General features: G+C 44.4%; 1 protein-coding gene across 2 annotated transcripts in view; it reads left to right on the top strand.

Moving 5' to 3' along the window:
- The first annotated feature begins 4988 nt into the window (after nt 1-4988).
- CHKA (choline kinase alpha) overlaps nt 4989-16005 on the top strand; it is a 51089-nt gene continuing 40072 nt past the window's right edge. For both annotated transcript variants that reach the window (XM_082269645.1, XM_082269644.1), the window contains exon 1: nt 4989-5411. In XM_082269645.1, coding sequence (XP_082125771.1) covers nt 5152-5411 — 260 coding nt within the window. In that variant the 5' untranslated portion in view covers nt 4989-5151. The remainder of the gene's footprint in view (nt 5412-16005) is intronic.

The following is a 16005-nucleotide window of genomic DNA, read 5'->3' as shown; positions in this document are numbered from 1 at the left end:
ACTCTCCATCCCCAGTGCTCTGCCTTAAACAGTTCTGCTCTATATATACACAGTACTATACATTATATACTTCTCACCAAAGCTTAACGGTTCTTCTTTAGGCAGGTAGGTAGGTGCTGCAAGTCACTTCCTTTCTCAAGTGTCCCTCATTCTGAGGTTGGGAGGTATGCTAATGGTACTGGCTGAGTGACGAAGGGTAGTCAAAGGGTTAAAGTGTTGTTTTTTCCCTTGGGCTGTATTGTCCATAACCGGCACCAGGTACAGCATTTTAGGAATTTTTATGTGGAATTTTATTTTTTTTAAATAACATTTTCAATTTTGTTATATTTAAAGTGTTACTAAACCCACAACAGTAAAATCAGTCTGTATATGCAGTAAAGCATGCTTGTTAAACTCACTGTGGAACCTTAGGGGTTAATCCTCTGCATTGTGTAAAAAGGCTGTTTGAATCTGTATGCACAGATCCTCCCCTCCTTGCATTGTCCCCAAAACATTTCCGGATAAGACAGAGTTAGTGGAGTCAGCCTGCACATGCTCAGTTTGGTGTGTATTGCTAGAGTTTTTTGTTTTTTTTCTTGGGAGAGTGCATGTGATCAGCACAGGGCCAATCAGCAATGTCCAGACAGAGGGTGAGGGGTCCTGCATCCTGATAGGACAGCCAGTGCAATATGAAAACTCCTCCTATGAGCTTTAACAAGGCACTCATAGAAGTCACAACACTGCTATATAATGCTGATAGGAAAAGGTATTCAGCAGTTTATATTTACTAAAATAATTGCATTTCCATGTTCTGTGTACTGCGGGAGACCAGATATAGTGAATGCAGGGTCCTGGGTTTAGTAACACTTTAAACAGATATGTGGGCATGTGCTAGGAGTATGTATGTGTGGTTTTGTTGAGAAGTGTTTTATTGTTATTGTAAAAAGTATCCTGATAAATTGTGTTGTATGTATACAATGACAATAAAGTATATCTCTTATCTCTTGAAATGTTCCTAACACGTATATGTGGGTGTATATGTGCTGCTTCAACTCACTGTGGTTTTGCTCTCTTCTTTTCCTGAACTGAAAATGGCTCAGGAGGAGAGGGGCCCAGAACATCCTGTGTCTATGTTTACAAACAAAACAGTTTACAGCTGGGATCTGCTGTAGCTGTGATTGGCTATAGCAGATCCCAGCTGTAAATCATTGGTCGAGACCTGTAAATATACTTGTGCTGTAGCCAATGACAGCACAGGTCAGCCTGGAAATGCCAGAGAACATACAAGTACGTTGTCTGGTGGGGCTGTGCTGCTCTCCTGCAGTTAACCGCTTGCTGACCGCCCGCGTATATGTACTGCGGGGAGGCAGCTCCTACAGGCGAAATCATGTACCTGTACGTTCGTGTTTTGCAGCACACATGCGCACCACTGGCGCCCAGCTCCCGCTGTGTTTGGACAAAGAGGGAGCCAATCAGCGGGTCCGGCGGACCCGTTGTCTGCCGAGACCCGCTGATCCTTCCTGACAGAGGCAGAATGGCAGTCTGTCTATGTAAACAAGGCAGATCGCCGTTCTTCTAAGCAGGAACACGGATCTCTGTCTTCTCACAGTACAAGCACCCCCTACACTGTTAGAAAGCACTCCCTAGGGACACATTTAAACCTTTGATCGCCCCCGATGTTAACCCCTTGCCTGCCAGTGTCATTAGTACAGTGACAGTGCATATTTTTTAGCACTAATCACTGTATTGGTGTCACTGGTCCCCAAAAGGTGTCACAAAGTGTCTGATTTGTCCACCGCAATGTCGCAGCCCTGCTATAAGTCAAATATTGCTGCCATTACTATTAAAAATAAATAAATAAAAATCCATAAAAATATCCCATAGTTTTGTAGCACTGCCCCCTTGAGGACTGCCAGATTTCACACTTAAGCACTGTACACACGGACAGATTGTTGGCCGTTAATTGTCGGCCAACGTCCGATCGGCCAATTGTAGGCTTATTAGTATGATGCTTCCGACAACCAACTGCGACTTTTCGGCCGAAAAAAATCTGGTGTGCATGCTATAAAATTTTTGTTGGCCAACAACAGAACGGCCGATTGTTCCTCAGTCAGTACAGATTTCCGCAGACAAAAATCAGATGAGCAAGACTGGGCATGCTCAGAGAAGAAAAAACACAGGGAAAGTCAACCATCACTTCTGAAGTTGGTTTTTGTTGGCCAACAAAAGTCCAGTGCAAGTCTAGAGCACATTTCAACCAACAAACAACACTGGACAAAAGACGGCCGATCGGTCGGCCAACAATCTGTGCGTGTGTACGGGGCTTTACGGGTCTCCCTGAGTTACCATTAGCAACCTTTACATGCACAGTCTCTCACTTTTCCTCTTTGGCTTGTCCAATAATCAGTCCAGGCATATGTAGTTGTTTTTGGGTTTTATTATAAATTAGGGTTGGGAGAAGGGAATAGTGGGATAGTTCGAATTAACTATGCACAATATTGGAGGACTCCTATCTCTCGGTACAGCCAGGCTGTCGATCCACCTTGCCACTGAGGTGAATTTAGCTTTAAGTCTCTTTCCTAAGATGACTTGATGAACTAAGGTTATCTTCAGGATACTCTCCTCAGTATCCTCTTTCTTGACTGCTGACACCTGTCCACTGACTATCCTACTCTTGGGGTGGCCCCCCTCAGGTCAGGCCCATCGACAAGAGCCCCTGTACTCACGATACTGTTTTTCTAGGGTCTCCAGTGTCTCCCCCTCAGTCAGTTCTTCTGGACCTCTAGGTTCAGCCCCATTCCTCTGGCCCTCAGGATGACCTCCTCAGGCCACATACCACTGCTACAGAGGAGGATGCAGCCGCCACCCTCCCTCTGGGACTCTGCTCACCAGCCAAAGATCTCGCAGCACATGTGCTCCTGGCTTTTATACTGTATCCCAGAATGCACCGAGGCGACTTGACCCTGCCAATCAACAAAGCCTATGCATCTATTTGTCAGGTTTTCTCCCACTGTCCAACATGCCACCCTATTGGACCAGTGTGAAACACTCTCTAGACATAATAAATCGAATACTGAGCACATTGAGCAGACCTCACTACAGATCCTGCTCTCTATTAGGCAGAGAACAATATAGATTTCCTTGTTGCTTCTCTGATAGGCAGACAGAGCCAAAAACTATACTCTCTCACTAGCACCTACCTAGCAGGGTGTTACAGTTTGTAGACGCAATAACTTTTGCGCAAACCAATCAATATATGCTTAATTGGATTTTTTTTATCAAAAACATGTAGCAGAATACATATTGACCTAAACTGATGAAGAAATTTAGATGTGTTTTATAGCAGAAATTAAAAAATATTGTTATTTTTTCAAAATTGTTGGTCTTTTTTTGTTTATAGTGCAAAAAAAAAAAAAACTTAAGGGTCCTCTCACTAGGCACCCCCTCTACACTTCAGGGTCCTCTCACTGGGCACCCCCTCTACACTTCAGGGTCCTCTCACTAGGCACCCCCTCTACACTTCAGGGTCAACACTGGCACCCCCTTTACAGCTATCTTGCTCCTGGATCCCTTGGACCTTCACCGGAGTGGTCTCCTCTCAGCTAGGCAGACCCCCAGGGGCAGTTACATTACTCACGAACTGGGAATACTTTCCTGGAACTGGACCCCTTCAACTCCGCTGGTCCCTGGCACACCGGATCCCCTCTTCAGCTAAGCTCAGCTCAGCCCTCTGTCACCTCAGGCAAGCCGCCCAGGACACCTGATCCTGCTGACAGGAGGAGAGACAGCCGTACTCTCCCTCCTGGGACTCTGCTTCCCACCAAAGACGCTGCGTCATGCGCTCCCCTCAAACTTATACGCACTCCCAGAATCCTGTGTGGCAGAATCTGCTTTTCTGGGGTAGATACAGGCCTGAATGTGCCACTGATTGGGTTTCCTCCACTGCCCAATGAGAACCCTTTTAATGGAGCCAGTGGGGAGACTCCCCAGTCTCAATAGCAACACCTGGGAGACATGACAGCCCAGCTGAAATCATGGCCCTGCTGTTAGGCAGCCAAGGCTCACTATACTTTGCCTAGCACCTACCTTGTAGGGTGCTACACATGTGTTTTATAGCATGAAGTAAAAAATATTGTTTTTTTTTTAAATGGTCGGTCTTTTTTTGTTTCTAGTGCAAAAAATAAAAAATGCAGGGGTGATCAAATACCACCAAAAAAAGCTCTATTTGTGGGGGGGGGGGGGGGGAAGACATCAATTTAATTTGGGTACAGCGTCGCACATCAGCGCAATTTTCAGTTAAATGAACGCAGTGCCGTATCACATAAAATGGCCTGGTCATGAAGGGGGGTAAACCTTCCAGGAGTTAAGTTGTTAAAGTTAATAACAGTACCGGGACAGGGTGGTCCAGCGCCCAGGGCTAGGATGCAGAATTGTACCCTCCTCCCTCATTGTTAATACATACCATAGAATGGTGTCTATAGTTTGCCCCCTTGCTCATCTGTGCCCTGGGTAGCTGTCCCTCCTGCCCACCCCTTGTCCTAGCCCTGGTGGTCATATACCCCCTTAATCCCCTCTAATCTTTCCCCATAGCTGAGCTCCTCTGTGTCTCTTAGTCTAGTTGCCCTTCCCTGCACTTTCTCCAGTTCCTGATATCCTTTTTGTGAACTGTGCATTCCTAATGATTTGTACATTGGCAGAATGATGTCTCTCCCTCTAGCCCAGGCCTCTTTACATACAAGAAAGGATTTTGCTATACCTTCTTTCCTCACTCCCTGATAGTTAGAGAATACACCCCGATTCTTGCCAATCACAGGCCTGTTACTATAGCAACTGCAGCAGCCTTGTCAGTGGTGAATAGCAGAGGTGGCCATACATGTCTCCAGGGAAACCATCTCAGCTCAGCATCCAGACCATCCACACCGCCTCCTCCTATCACAGCTCAGTACTGGGCGGGGCCTCACACCCCTCAGCCTTTGTGACGTTGTGTGAATACATATAAAGCCGAATCCATGACTGGGAGAGCAGACGAGATCTGACCGTGTGAGGAGAGGAGACATTGTATCCATTAGTAACGGATTATTCTATACTTGTAATAATAATAATAAATAAGAACACTTCCTTCCTTCCCTCCGCACACAGCAATCCTCGTGCCTTCTGTTCATTCTTCCTATTATGAAGACCAAATTCTCCTGCGGGGATGAGCTGCCCGATTCTCTGGGCTTATTGATCAGTACAGCCGGAGGAGTGGTGAGCGGGCAGAGGATCGGGGAGCCGGGGGTGGTGGAGAATCATGAGAAAGAAGAGAACTGCAGAGCGCCCGAGGACGAACCCGACCCCCGGACAAGGCGCAAGGCGTACCGATGGTGTAAGGAGTTCCTGCCCGGGGCCTGGAGGTTCCTGGAGGAGGAGCGATTCCACATCACTGTCATACGGTCAGTGCTACACCCTACCAGACACTAATACCAGCTCATCACTGGGCATCGTCTATACACTGACATCTCATCACTGTACAGTATATATATATATACACTGACATCACCATCTCATCACTGTACACAGTATATATATATATATACACTGCCATCATACGGTCAGTGCTACACCCTACCAGACACTAATACCAGCTGATCACTGGGCTTCGTCTATATACACTGTCATCACCATCTCATCACTGTACAGTATATATATATATATATATATATATATACACTGCCATCTATATACTGTCATCACCATCTCATCACTGTACAGTATATATATATATATATATATATATATATATACACACACTGCCATCTATATACTGCCATCACCATCTCATCACTGTACAGTATATATACACACTGCCATCTAAATACTGCCATCATCATCTCATCACTGTACATTATATATATATACACTGCCATCTATATACTTCCATCACCATCTCGTCACTGTACAATATATATATATATATATATATATATATATATATATATATATATATATATATATATATATATATATACACTGACATCCATGTACTGCCATCATCATCTGATCACTGCAATATATATATTTATATATACTGCCATCATCATCTGATCACTGTACAGTATATATATATATATATACACACTGCCAACTATACACTGCCATCATCATCTCATCCCTGTACAGTGTATATATATATATACATATACACTGCCAGCCATCACCTGATCACTGTACAATATATATATATATATATATATATATATACACTGCCACCTATATACACTGCCACCACCATGTTATCACTGTACGAGATATATATATATATATATATATATATATATATACACCGCTATCTATATACTGCCATCATCATCATCATCTGATCACTGTACAATATATATATTGCTATCTATATACTGCCATCACCATCTGATCACTGTACTGTATATCTATACACTACTATCTGTATACTGCCATCACCATCTGATCACTGTACAGTATATATATATATATATACACTGCCATCTATATACTGCTACTACCATCTGATCACTGTACAGTATCTATGTATGTATATATATATACTGCTACTACAATCTGATCACACTGTACAGTATATACACTGCTACTACTACCGCCAATCACTGTACAGTGTATACACTGCTACTTCCATCTGATCACACTGTACAGCAGGATCAGATCTAGCCTGTCGGATGTGGGGGTGCAATAAACAATGTCAGGGGGCAGAGGATGGGGTTGGCAGTTTGTAGGGCAGTGAACAGAGGCTATGGGACTTTTGGAGCAATGTACAGGGGGTCATCAGGGCAAAGGATGGAAGGTCAGCAGTAGATTGTACAGGAATTGGTGGGCAGAGTACAGGTTGACACCGCTGGCAAGGAAGAGGACAGGGATCACTGCTGGCAGGGCACTTAGCAGAGCTCCTTTGCCATCCCAGCACAGCACACAGCTCCGCCTCCCCACACTACGCACCTAAAATCACATTCCTTTATACATATCCATGCTGTGTAGCTGGCTGCTATGTTGCAGTTCTGACCTGTGATATTACCTTATTGGACTGGCAGTGTAGCTGCAGTAGCCAGCTACACACCGTGCAGATCGTGGCTGTGTGTAAGCCCCGGTCACACCATAATTCTCATGTGAATCGTGCAGGACCCGCACCGCATTCCCATTCAATTCACATGCACCTCAGTGTGGTGCAGTGTGAGTCCATTCATTTTCCCATCACACCAAAGAAGTGCTGGTACCCTTTTTGCAGCTGCGCCACAACAAAATTGTATGGTCATTTTTGTACCATGCGATCCAGTGCAAGAAAACTGCCCTGCGCTTGTGATGTGTTTGGGGTGTCGGTAACTGTGTATTGACACCCACAGTGTATCGCAAAATTAGTGTGATTGCAGTGCAGAAAACACGCAGGGATCTCTTCATGTGTGAATCTAGGCTAAAAGAATGGGATGTCAACTGTGAGAAGGAGGAGCTGTGTTGGTATAGGAAAAGTGCTCAGCAGATGGGCAGAGCATCCAGGGTGAAAAAGTCAGTGGGCTTCTTTGGGGCAGAATCATGCATTTTTGGCCCCATAGACTTTAGGCTCTTTTCACAGTTGTCATGCGATTCCTAGAGCACAACAACGCTCTAGATCAGGGATCTCCAAACTATGGCCAGTTGTTCAGGAACTACAATTCCCATCATGCCTGGTCATGTCTGTGAATGTTAGAGTTTTACAATGTCTCATGGGACATGTAGTAACGCAACAACTAGAGGGCCGTCGTTTGGAAATCCCTGCTCTAGATGAAGAATTCCCATTATTCTCAATGGTCCCGATCACAGCTGAGCATTGTGTTGTTTGACTCCTGTAATGTCATGCTACAAAAGTACACAAGCTTTTTTTGGGTCATAATCGCATGTTTTGTGCCCTGTAGCCTTTTATTGGGAGCGCTTAAAAAAAAACGTTGAGTGCAAAAAAGCTTATTGGCTACCATGCACAGCTGCACCAGATTTTTGTCTCCGGTTTTAGTAATTCAACCCCAATGAGGATTTATATGCTTTGTAGCTATTAAGTAATATATTTTGTTTAAAGTTTTTGTGCCTGGGGTTAAGCTTTACATTTTTAGTATTCAGGCTAGCAAGGGTTTGTGGGTAATGTTTTTTGGGCAACTTGATTCTCACTTTAGGTGCGGTTCACACTATAGCGATGTCAGACATCGCATGTGATTTGCACTGCTCTGCAAATCACATGCGATGTCTGTGCGATGCGAATTCAGCCATACAGATTATATCTGATTGTATGGCTGAATTTGCATCGTATTTGGACCGAAGTTGTGCAGGACCCTTTTTTTTGGTCGGATCGCATGAGTGTTCACACCTGTGCGATCCAATTCCTGTCCGAATTGACAGTTTGCACTGCAATATGCAAACTAATCTGTGGGTGTCATTAACTTTGCATTGACACTACCAGCAGTTTGCATATGGCAGTGTGAACTGCCTGCAAGTCCGGTGCAATGTGGATTCGCAGGGTTCCTGCATCGCACCAGTGTGAACCAGCACTAAGGCTGCATTTACACCTGAGCGGGAGTGTCTACAGGTGACTGTGGAGCACTGTTCATGAGTTTTTTGTTTTGTGGGGTTTCATAGGCGTGCGCACAGGGTGTGCCAGGTGTGCCTGGGCACACCCTAATCACCCCATGTACATTAACATTATCACTTTTTGTGCTGGCAGGAAGATGGCAAAAATCTCTCTCTTACTGGCTCTGCCATAAGAGAAGTCTTTAGGCACTTGCCTTTCAATGTGCCAGCAGGGAGATATATGTGCTGGGCAGTGCTGTATTTTGGCCTAGGCCAACAAGGCCCAGGCCTAGGGCGGCACTTTGCAAGGGGGCAGACTTTATTGGCCACTGGTTGCTAGAGCCGCCTCTCTCACCACCCCACTCTCACCACCCCACTCTCTCTCTCACCACCCCACTCTCTCTCTCACTCCCCTCCTCTCTCACTCCCCCCTCTCTCTTTCTCTCTCACCCCTCCTCTCTCTCTCTCTCCCTCTCTCTCTCACCCCCTCTCTTTTTCTCTCCCATTGCCCCCTCTCTCTCTTTCTCTCTACCCCCCCCCTCTCTCTCTCTCAACCCCCCCTCTCTCTCTGTCTCATCCCCTCTCTCACCCCACTCTCTCTCTCACCCCCCTCTCTCTATCATCCCCCTCTCTCTCTCTCATCCCCCTCTCTCTCTCTCTCTCTCTCTCTCTCTCTCACCCCCCTCTCACTCTCTCTCTTATCCCCCTCTCTCTCATACCCTCTCTCACTCTTTGATCCCCCCCTCTCTCTCTCACCCCCTCTCTCTCACCCCCTCTCTCTCTCACCCCCCTCTCTCTATCATCCCCCTCTCTCTCACCCCCCCTCTCACTCTCTCTCTTATCCCCCTCTCTCTCTCTCTCTCATCACCCCTCTCTCTCTCCCCCCTCTCTTTCATCCCCCTCACCCCCTCTCATCCCTCCTCTTTCCCCCTCCCTCCCTCCCTCACCCACTCCCTCTCTCTCTCTCCCACCCCCTCTCACCCCCCCTCTTGTGAGATCTCAAGGGTTCATGCTGGGACTTGTAGTCCTTCAGTTTTGGATGAGTCACATCCGATAAAAAAGGAGTGGGGCAAATTTACATAGGAGGGGGTGCCCAATTTTAGTCTTGCCTAGGGCACCACAAAACCAAAATACACCACTGGTGCTGGGGTCATATATATGTAGACACACACAAACACGTGTGTTTGAGCTTTGGGGTGCACACCCTAATTTAATAGGCTGCACACACCTATGTGGGATTTTTTAGGAGTATTCAGGCTTGAGTCACTAGGAGGAGATAGTGGTTTTAGGCTTGAAAAACTCAAATTTTCAGTGTTTGGTTTTTTAGGCAAGTCCATTGAAGTCTTAAAAATGTCCAATTCTGCTTGAAATGTAGCCCCTGTACCTTTGTGAGCCCTGGGCATTGAGTTACAAGCGTGTGAGCGCTTATGTGTAAATTTGCACAGTTGAAAAGCATGGGGTATTAGTTGTTGAGCATTTTGGAGCTTTGTGCATCAAGGTAGAACACGCTCAGGTGTGAATCAGGGCTAGAGATCTGATCAGGGTGTGACAATGAATACACTGTCTTTGTTGGCAGTAAACCATTTTCATACACTGCAATTGTATTTGCATTACGACTCTTCCGTCCAACTGTGCATTTCCTGTGTGGGTATTTGATTTTAACATCTGGACTTCCCTTTATTTGTAATCTGTATATTCTATTGTTGCTTATACTGAATTCTTTGCAGAACTTCCTCCTTGAAATCAGGGACACTTTTTGTACACTTGTAACCATTTTATAATGCCTAGTGGCATGTCAGCTGCTTTTATTTCCGCCGATGACTCATTCCTATAGCAGGTGATAAGTGAAAAAATAATCATGCAGATTGCATTGGTCATTGTCTGCTGATGATGAGTTTTATTTAACGGAAGTAAACTCTTCGATTTAACGGTTTCACAAAACAGTTACATTCAAGTCATGCCAAACACAACTGTCACAGCTTCTTGTTCTCGCAGCTGAACTGATAATCTATTAAATGGCTGGTGTCATAACTGATTACATGTGCCATACCTTGGCACCTGCAGATCAGAGCCTAATATGGCAGCTTCCTTGGCTGTAGAGGAGGGGGGGGGTAGTTTTGCTTTTACAGCCTCCCATCAGACATTCGATTTTTTAAATTTCTAATTTGTCCTAAAAAATGAAAAGTTAGAAGCTGCCTGATGGCTGTTTTTCTTGCTGTTGTCACACCTTGGCCTTAAAGTGTTACTAAACCCAGGAGGACCCATACTCCTAGCACATGCCCACATATCTGTTTAAAGTGTTACTAAACCCAGGAGGACCCATACTCCTAGCACATGCCCACATATCTGTTTAAAGTGTTACTAAACTCAGGAGGACCCATACTCCTAGCATATGCCCACATATCTGTTTAAAGTGTTACTAAACCCAGGAGGACCCATACTCCTAGCATATGCCCACATATCTGTTTAAAGTGTTACTAAACCCAGGAGGACCCATACTCCTAGCATATGCCCACATATCTGTTTAAAGTGTTACTAAACCAAGGACCCATACTCCTAGCACATGCCCACATATCTGTTTAAAGTGTTACTAAACCGAGGACCCATACTCCTAGCACATGCCCACATATCTGTTTAAAGTGTTACTAAACCCTGGACCCATACTCCTAGCACATGCCCACATATCTGTTTAAAGTGTTACTAAACCGAGGACCCATACTCCTAGCATATGCCCACATATCTGTTTAAAGTGTTACTAAACCGAGGACCCATACTCCTAGCATATGCCCACATATCTGTTTAAAGGGTTACTAAACCCAGGAGGACCCATACTCCTAGCATATGCCCACATATCTGTTTAAAGTGTTACTAAACCCAGGAGGACCCATACTCCTAGCATATGCCCACATATCTGTTTAAAGTGTTACTAAACCCAGGACCCATACTCCTAGCACATGCCCACATATCTGTTTAAAGTGTTACTAAACCCAGGACCCAAACTCCTAGCACATGCCCACATATTTGTTTAAAGTGTTACTAAACCAAGGACCCATACTCCTAGCACATGCCCACATATCTGTTTAAAGTGTTACTAAACCCAGGAGGACCCATACTCCCAGCACATGCCCACATATCTGTTTAAAGTATTGCTAAACCCAGGACCCATACTCATAGCACATGCCCACATATCTGTTTAAAGTGTTACTAAACCCAGGACCCAAACTCCTAGCACATGCCCACATATCTGTTTAAAGTGTTACTAAACCCAGGACCCTGCATTCACTATATCTGGTCTCCCACAGTACACAGAACATGGAAATGCAATTATTTTAGTAAATATAAACTGCTGAATACCTTTTCCTATCAGCATTATATAGCAGTGTGATGACTTATATTAGTGTCTGGCCAAGCTATGGTTAAAGTGGTTGTAAAGGTAAAATGAAAAATAAACAAAAAAATAACAGACATGTCTATATTTACCTGATCTGTGCGATGGAATCTCCTCTTTTCGGGTCCCCACACTCCAGGCCCCTCCCCTCTGTCCAGTGCCCCCGTGGGAAGCGGCTTCCAGTGGGGGCACTCGTGCATGCTCGTTCCATTGATACAGACAGCAGGACTCGGCCTTGCTCCCAGTGCCAGCCAGCGAGAACAGGAAGTGAGGGGATAAGAGAGCTGCAGATGTGCACAACGCTGGATCTAATGAGGGCTCGGGTAAAAAGGGGGGGGGGGGGTCCCGAGATCCCCACCTTCTGGAAGTGTTCAAAAGTTTTGGGACAGGACACATAACTAAATATTTTTTACCCTAATGCAAGCAATGCAGTAAGGTAAAAAAGTTTAGGCTTTACAACCACTTTAAAGCTTGTAGGAGTTTTGATTCACCTCTGACTGTCCTATGGGGCTGCTTGACCCCTGGCTTTCTGTCTGGACAGTGCTGATTGGCCCTGTGCTGATCACATGCACCCTCCCAAAAAACACTTTCTCTAGCACTACACACCAAACTGAGCATGTGCAAAGTGCCTCCTAGGGCTCTGTTCTATCAGTAGATGGATTGGAGAAGTAATAGAAGGGGAGGATCAGAGAAGACAGGATCAAACAGCCTTTTTACATAAATGCGGGGGATTAACCCCTTAGGTTCCACAGTGAGTATAACAAGCATGCTTTACTGCAAATACAGACTGATTTTACTGTTGTGGGTTTAATAACATTTCAATCACTTAATGTCCGGCCTAGAGACAAATGATGACCAGGTGGTGGTTTTGTTATCCTGAGTGGACGTCATATGACATTCTCTCAGGAATCATGATCTGTCACTGGCCGTGTCCATGGGACATAGCCGATGACTGATCAGAGTACCGGCTCGCTGCCAGTACCATGTGACTGCCGTGACAAATCACATTAGGTCACATGAAAGTTGTACACAATAGATGACTTTCATGCCATTCAATGTGTACAATTGTGTTGCTAGCTGTAATTGGTCAATTTGATCACATGGTACAGACAGGGCCAATAACAGCCCATCTGTATCATGTGATTAGCTTTCACCAATCACAGCTAATCACAAAACAGATTGAATATGTTTCATTCAGTAATATGCTTGCTTAACCACTTGCCAACTGGGCACCTAAACCCACTTCCTGCCAAGGCCAATTCTCAGCTTTCAGCTCTTTGAATGACAATTGCACGGTCATGCAACACTGTACCCAAATGAAATTTTTATCTTTTTTTCCCCAAACAAATAGAGCTTTCTTTTGATGGTATTTAATCACTACTGGGGTTTTTATTTTTTGCTGAACAAAAAAGGAAGCCTGAAATTTTTTTATAGTTTGTTATAAAATTTTGCAAACAGGTAATTTTTCTCCTTCATTGATGTGCGCTGATGAGGCGGCACTGATAGGCTGCACTGATTGGCACTGATAAGGTGACACTGATGGGCACTGATAAGGTGGCACTGATAAGGCGGCACTGGTGGGCACTGATGGGTGGAACCGATGGGCGGCACTAAAGGGCACTGGTAGGTGGCACTCATGGGCACTGATGGGTAGCACTGATGGGCAATAATAGGCACTGGTAGGTGACACTGATGGGCAGCACTGATGATGGGGCACTAATTGGCACTGATAGGGGGCACTGGTGGGCACTGATAGTTGGCGCTGGTGGGCACTGGTAGGTGGCGCTGGTGGGCACAGATGCCCTTCTCCTCTTCGGGAACGATGTCACTCTGACAGCATGAGGAGAAAAAAAGCTGATCGCTGGCTGTTGTTTACATCACGTGATCAGCTGTCATTGGCTGACATCTGATCACGTTGTAAGGGGCCGGTGTTCCGTGAGAATTACCTACCCGTGAGAATTACCTACCCCTCGTCACTTCCGGTTCACGGCACTGTATGGAATGCAGCGCTTACATTAAAACAGCGGGGCTGCAATACGAATCATCTCCGCTCGTGTGCCTGTCACTTCCCTGATCTCGGCAACTAAATATAAAAGCGGCGGCGGCTGTATGTAAACATAAATCACGGAGACGCCAGCCGCTTTTATATTTACTTGCCGAGATCAGGGAAGTGACAGGCACACGAGCGGAGATGATTCGTATTGCAGCCCCGCTGTTTTATTTAACCGCCGCGTGGGTAGGTTTTTTCAACGGTACACTGTGCTATTTCCATACTAGTGCGCATGCGCACTAGTCTGCTCCTCTGTTGTCCCTTTAGGTATCCGGCCCTGTGAGCATGCGCACTGCTGCGCTGCTCAGCTGTTCCTGGCCGGAAGTTACGAGGGGTAGGTAATTCTCACGGGGTAGGTAATTCTCACGGAACACCGGGGCTGGGACCGGCCCCTTACTCTGATCTGTGTTCAGCCGAGTCTCTTAGACTCGCTGATCACAAAGATCATGCACGGAAGAACATACATGGATGCCCTCCCGGCAATTAAGGTCCACGCTGTAGCCATCTTTTGGCTAAAAAATGACAAAAAAGGACACAGCGCAAATCGGAATATATAAAGTGACTGGTGACAAAATTCTTGTGTAGGTGGGTGAAAACTGTGCAATATTGCAAATAAATAAATGAATTGTAAATTAATAAATTAAATAACTCATCCTAATCTGAATCATACAGTGCTGTGAAATCAAGTGCAAATACATATGCTTGATAGAAGGCAAATGAAAATACCATACAATGGTGCATAAATAATTTAAATATGAATAAATAAATAAATAAAGTTCCATCTTTTGGCTATAGCATGGATGGGAAGAAGTTAAAGAAATGTATTGCACTGTTATAAGTATAACATAATGTGTAAAAATAAATCCTGATCATTTCCCCAGAGCAATACAATGCTGTGGTAACATTATATTGCTCTGGCCACAGTGTATAAAAAAAAAATCTTAAAAAAAATGTATATAATTTTTTATTTTTCTTCATGCTGTCACCAGTCAGTTTCCCTGATCACCGCCATGCCAGTTTTATGATGATGCTGTACTGCACTGGTGACAGTATCTAAAAGGAAAACTGAAATTATTATTTTTTTTTTTTTTAATTTACCTACTTTCCAAAAAGGGGTAATTTGGGTTTTTTTTGTACTGTCCTGGCATTTTAGGGCCTCAAAAATTAGATCCTCATCAGAAACGATCAATTTTTTATATATATTTCAAAGTTTGTGGACTCTATACCTTTCACGCAGACTAAATAATATACACTGATTGGGGCCATTTTCACCAAAGAAATGCATCAGAATACATTTTGGGCTAATTTTATGAAGAACAATTATTGATTTGCAAAATGTTATAACAGAAACAATCGAAAAATGCATTTCTTTTCAAAATTTTCAGTCTTTTTTTGTTTATTTAACAAAAAAAAAAAAAAAAACCCAGTGGGGATTAAATCCCGCCAAAAGAAAGTTCTATTTGTGTGAACAAAATCATTAAATGTAGTTTTGGTACGGTGTTGCATGACCGCACAATTTTCATTCAAAGTGCAACAGGGCTGAAAACTGAAAATTGTCCTGAGTAGGAAGGGGGTGAAAGTGCCCAGTATTGAATTGATTAAAAGTATATTTATATCCATTGGTTGATAATACAATAACTTCATCCATGATAGGAATATAGGGCCAAAACCAAATGATTCCATGGTCGCCCAGAGGTATCCCCACTCCACACTGTCAAATGCCTTATTGGCATCCAATGACAGCAGTGCCCTCTCCCCCGCATTATCCGCCGGCGTCTGGATCACTACAAACAGGCGACGCAAGTTAAGGGCCGTAGATCTATTGGGCAAAAATCCCGCCTGGTCTTCATGAATGATGTGTGTTATGACTTTGTTAACTCTACGCGCCAAAACTTTAGCCAGTAGCTTGACATCCGCCTGGAGCAGAGAGATGTGGGAGATTTATATTTATATCCAAAAGTTTTATTTTTTTTGTTACTTTTGGATAGAGTTTGGAATGCTATTTTGCTGTCTGTGTCCTGTCACATTTCTC

This window comes from Pelophylax lessonae, assembly GCF_965119305.1.
Source record: "Pelophylax lessonae genome assembly, chromosome: 10".
NCBI classification, from domain to species: domain Eukaryota; kingdom Metazoa; phylum Chordata; class Amphibia; order Anura; family Ranidae; genus Pelophylax; species Pelophylax lessonae.
Note: the sequence above shows the minus strand (reverse complement) of the source record. Positions and strands in the feature narration are given on the sequence as shown.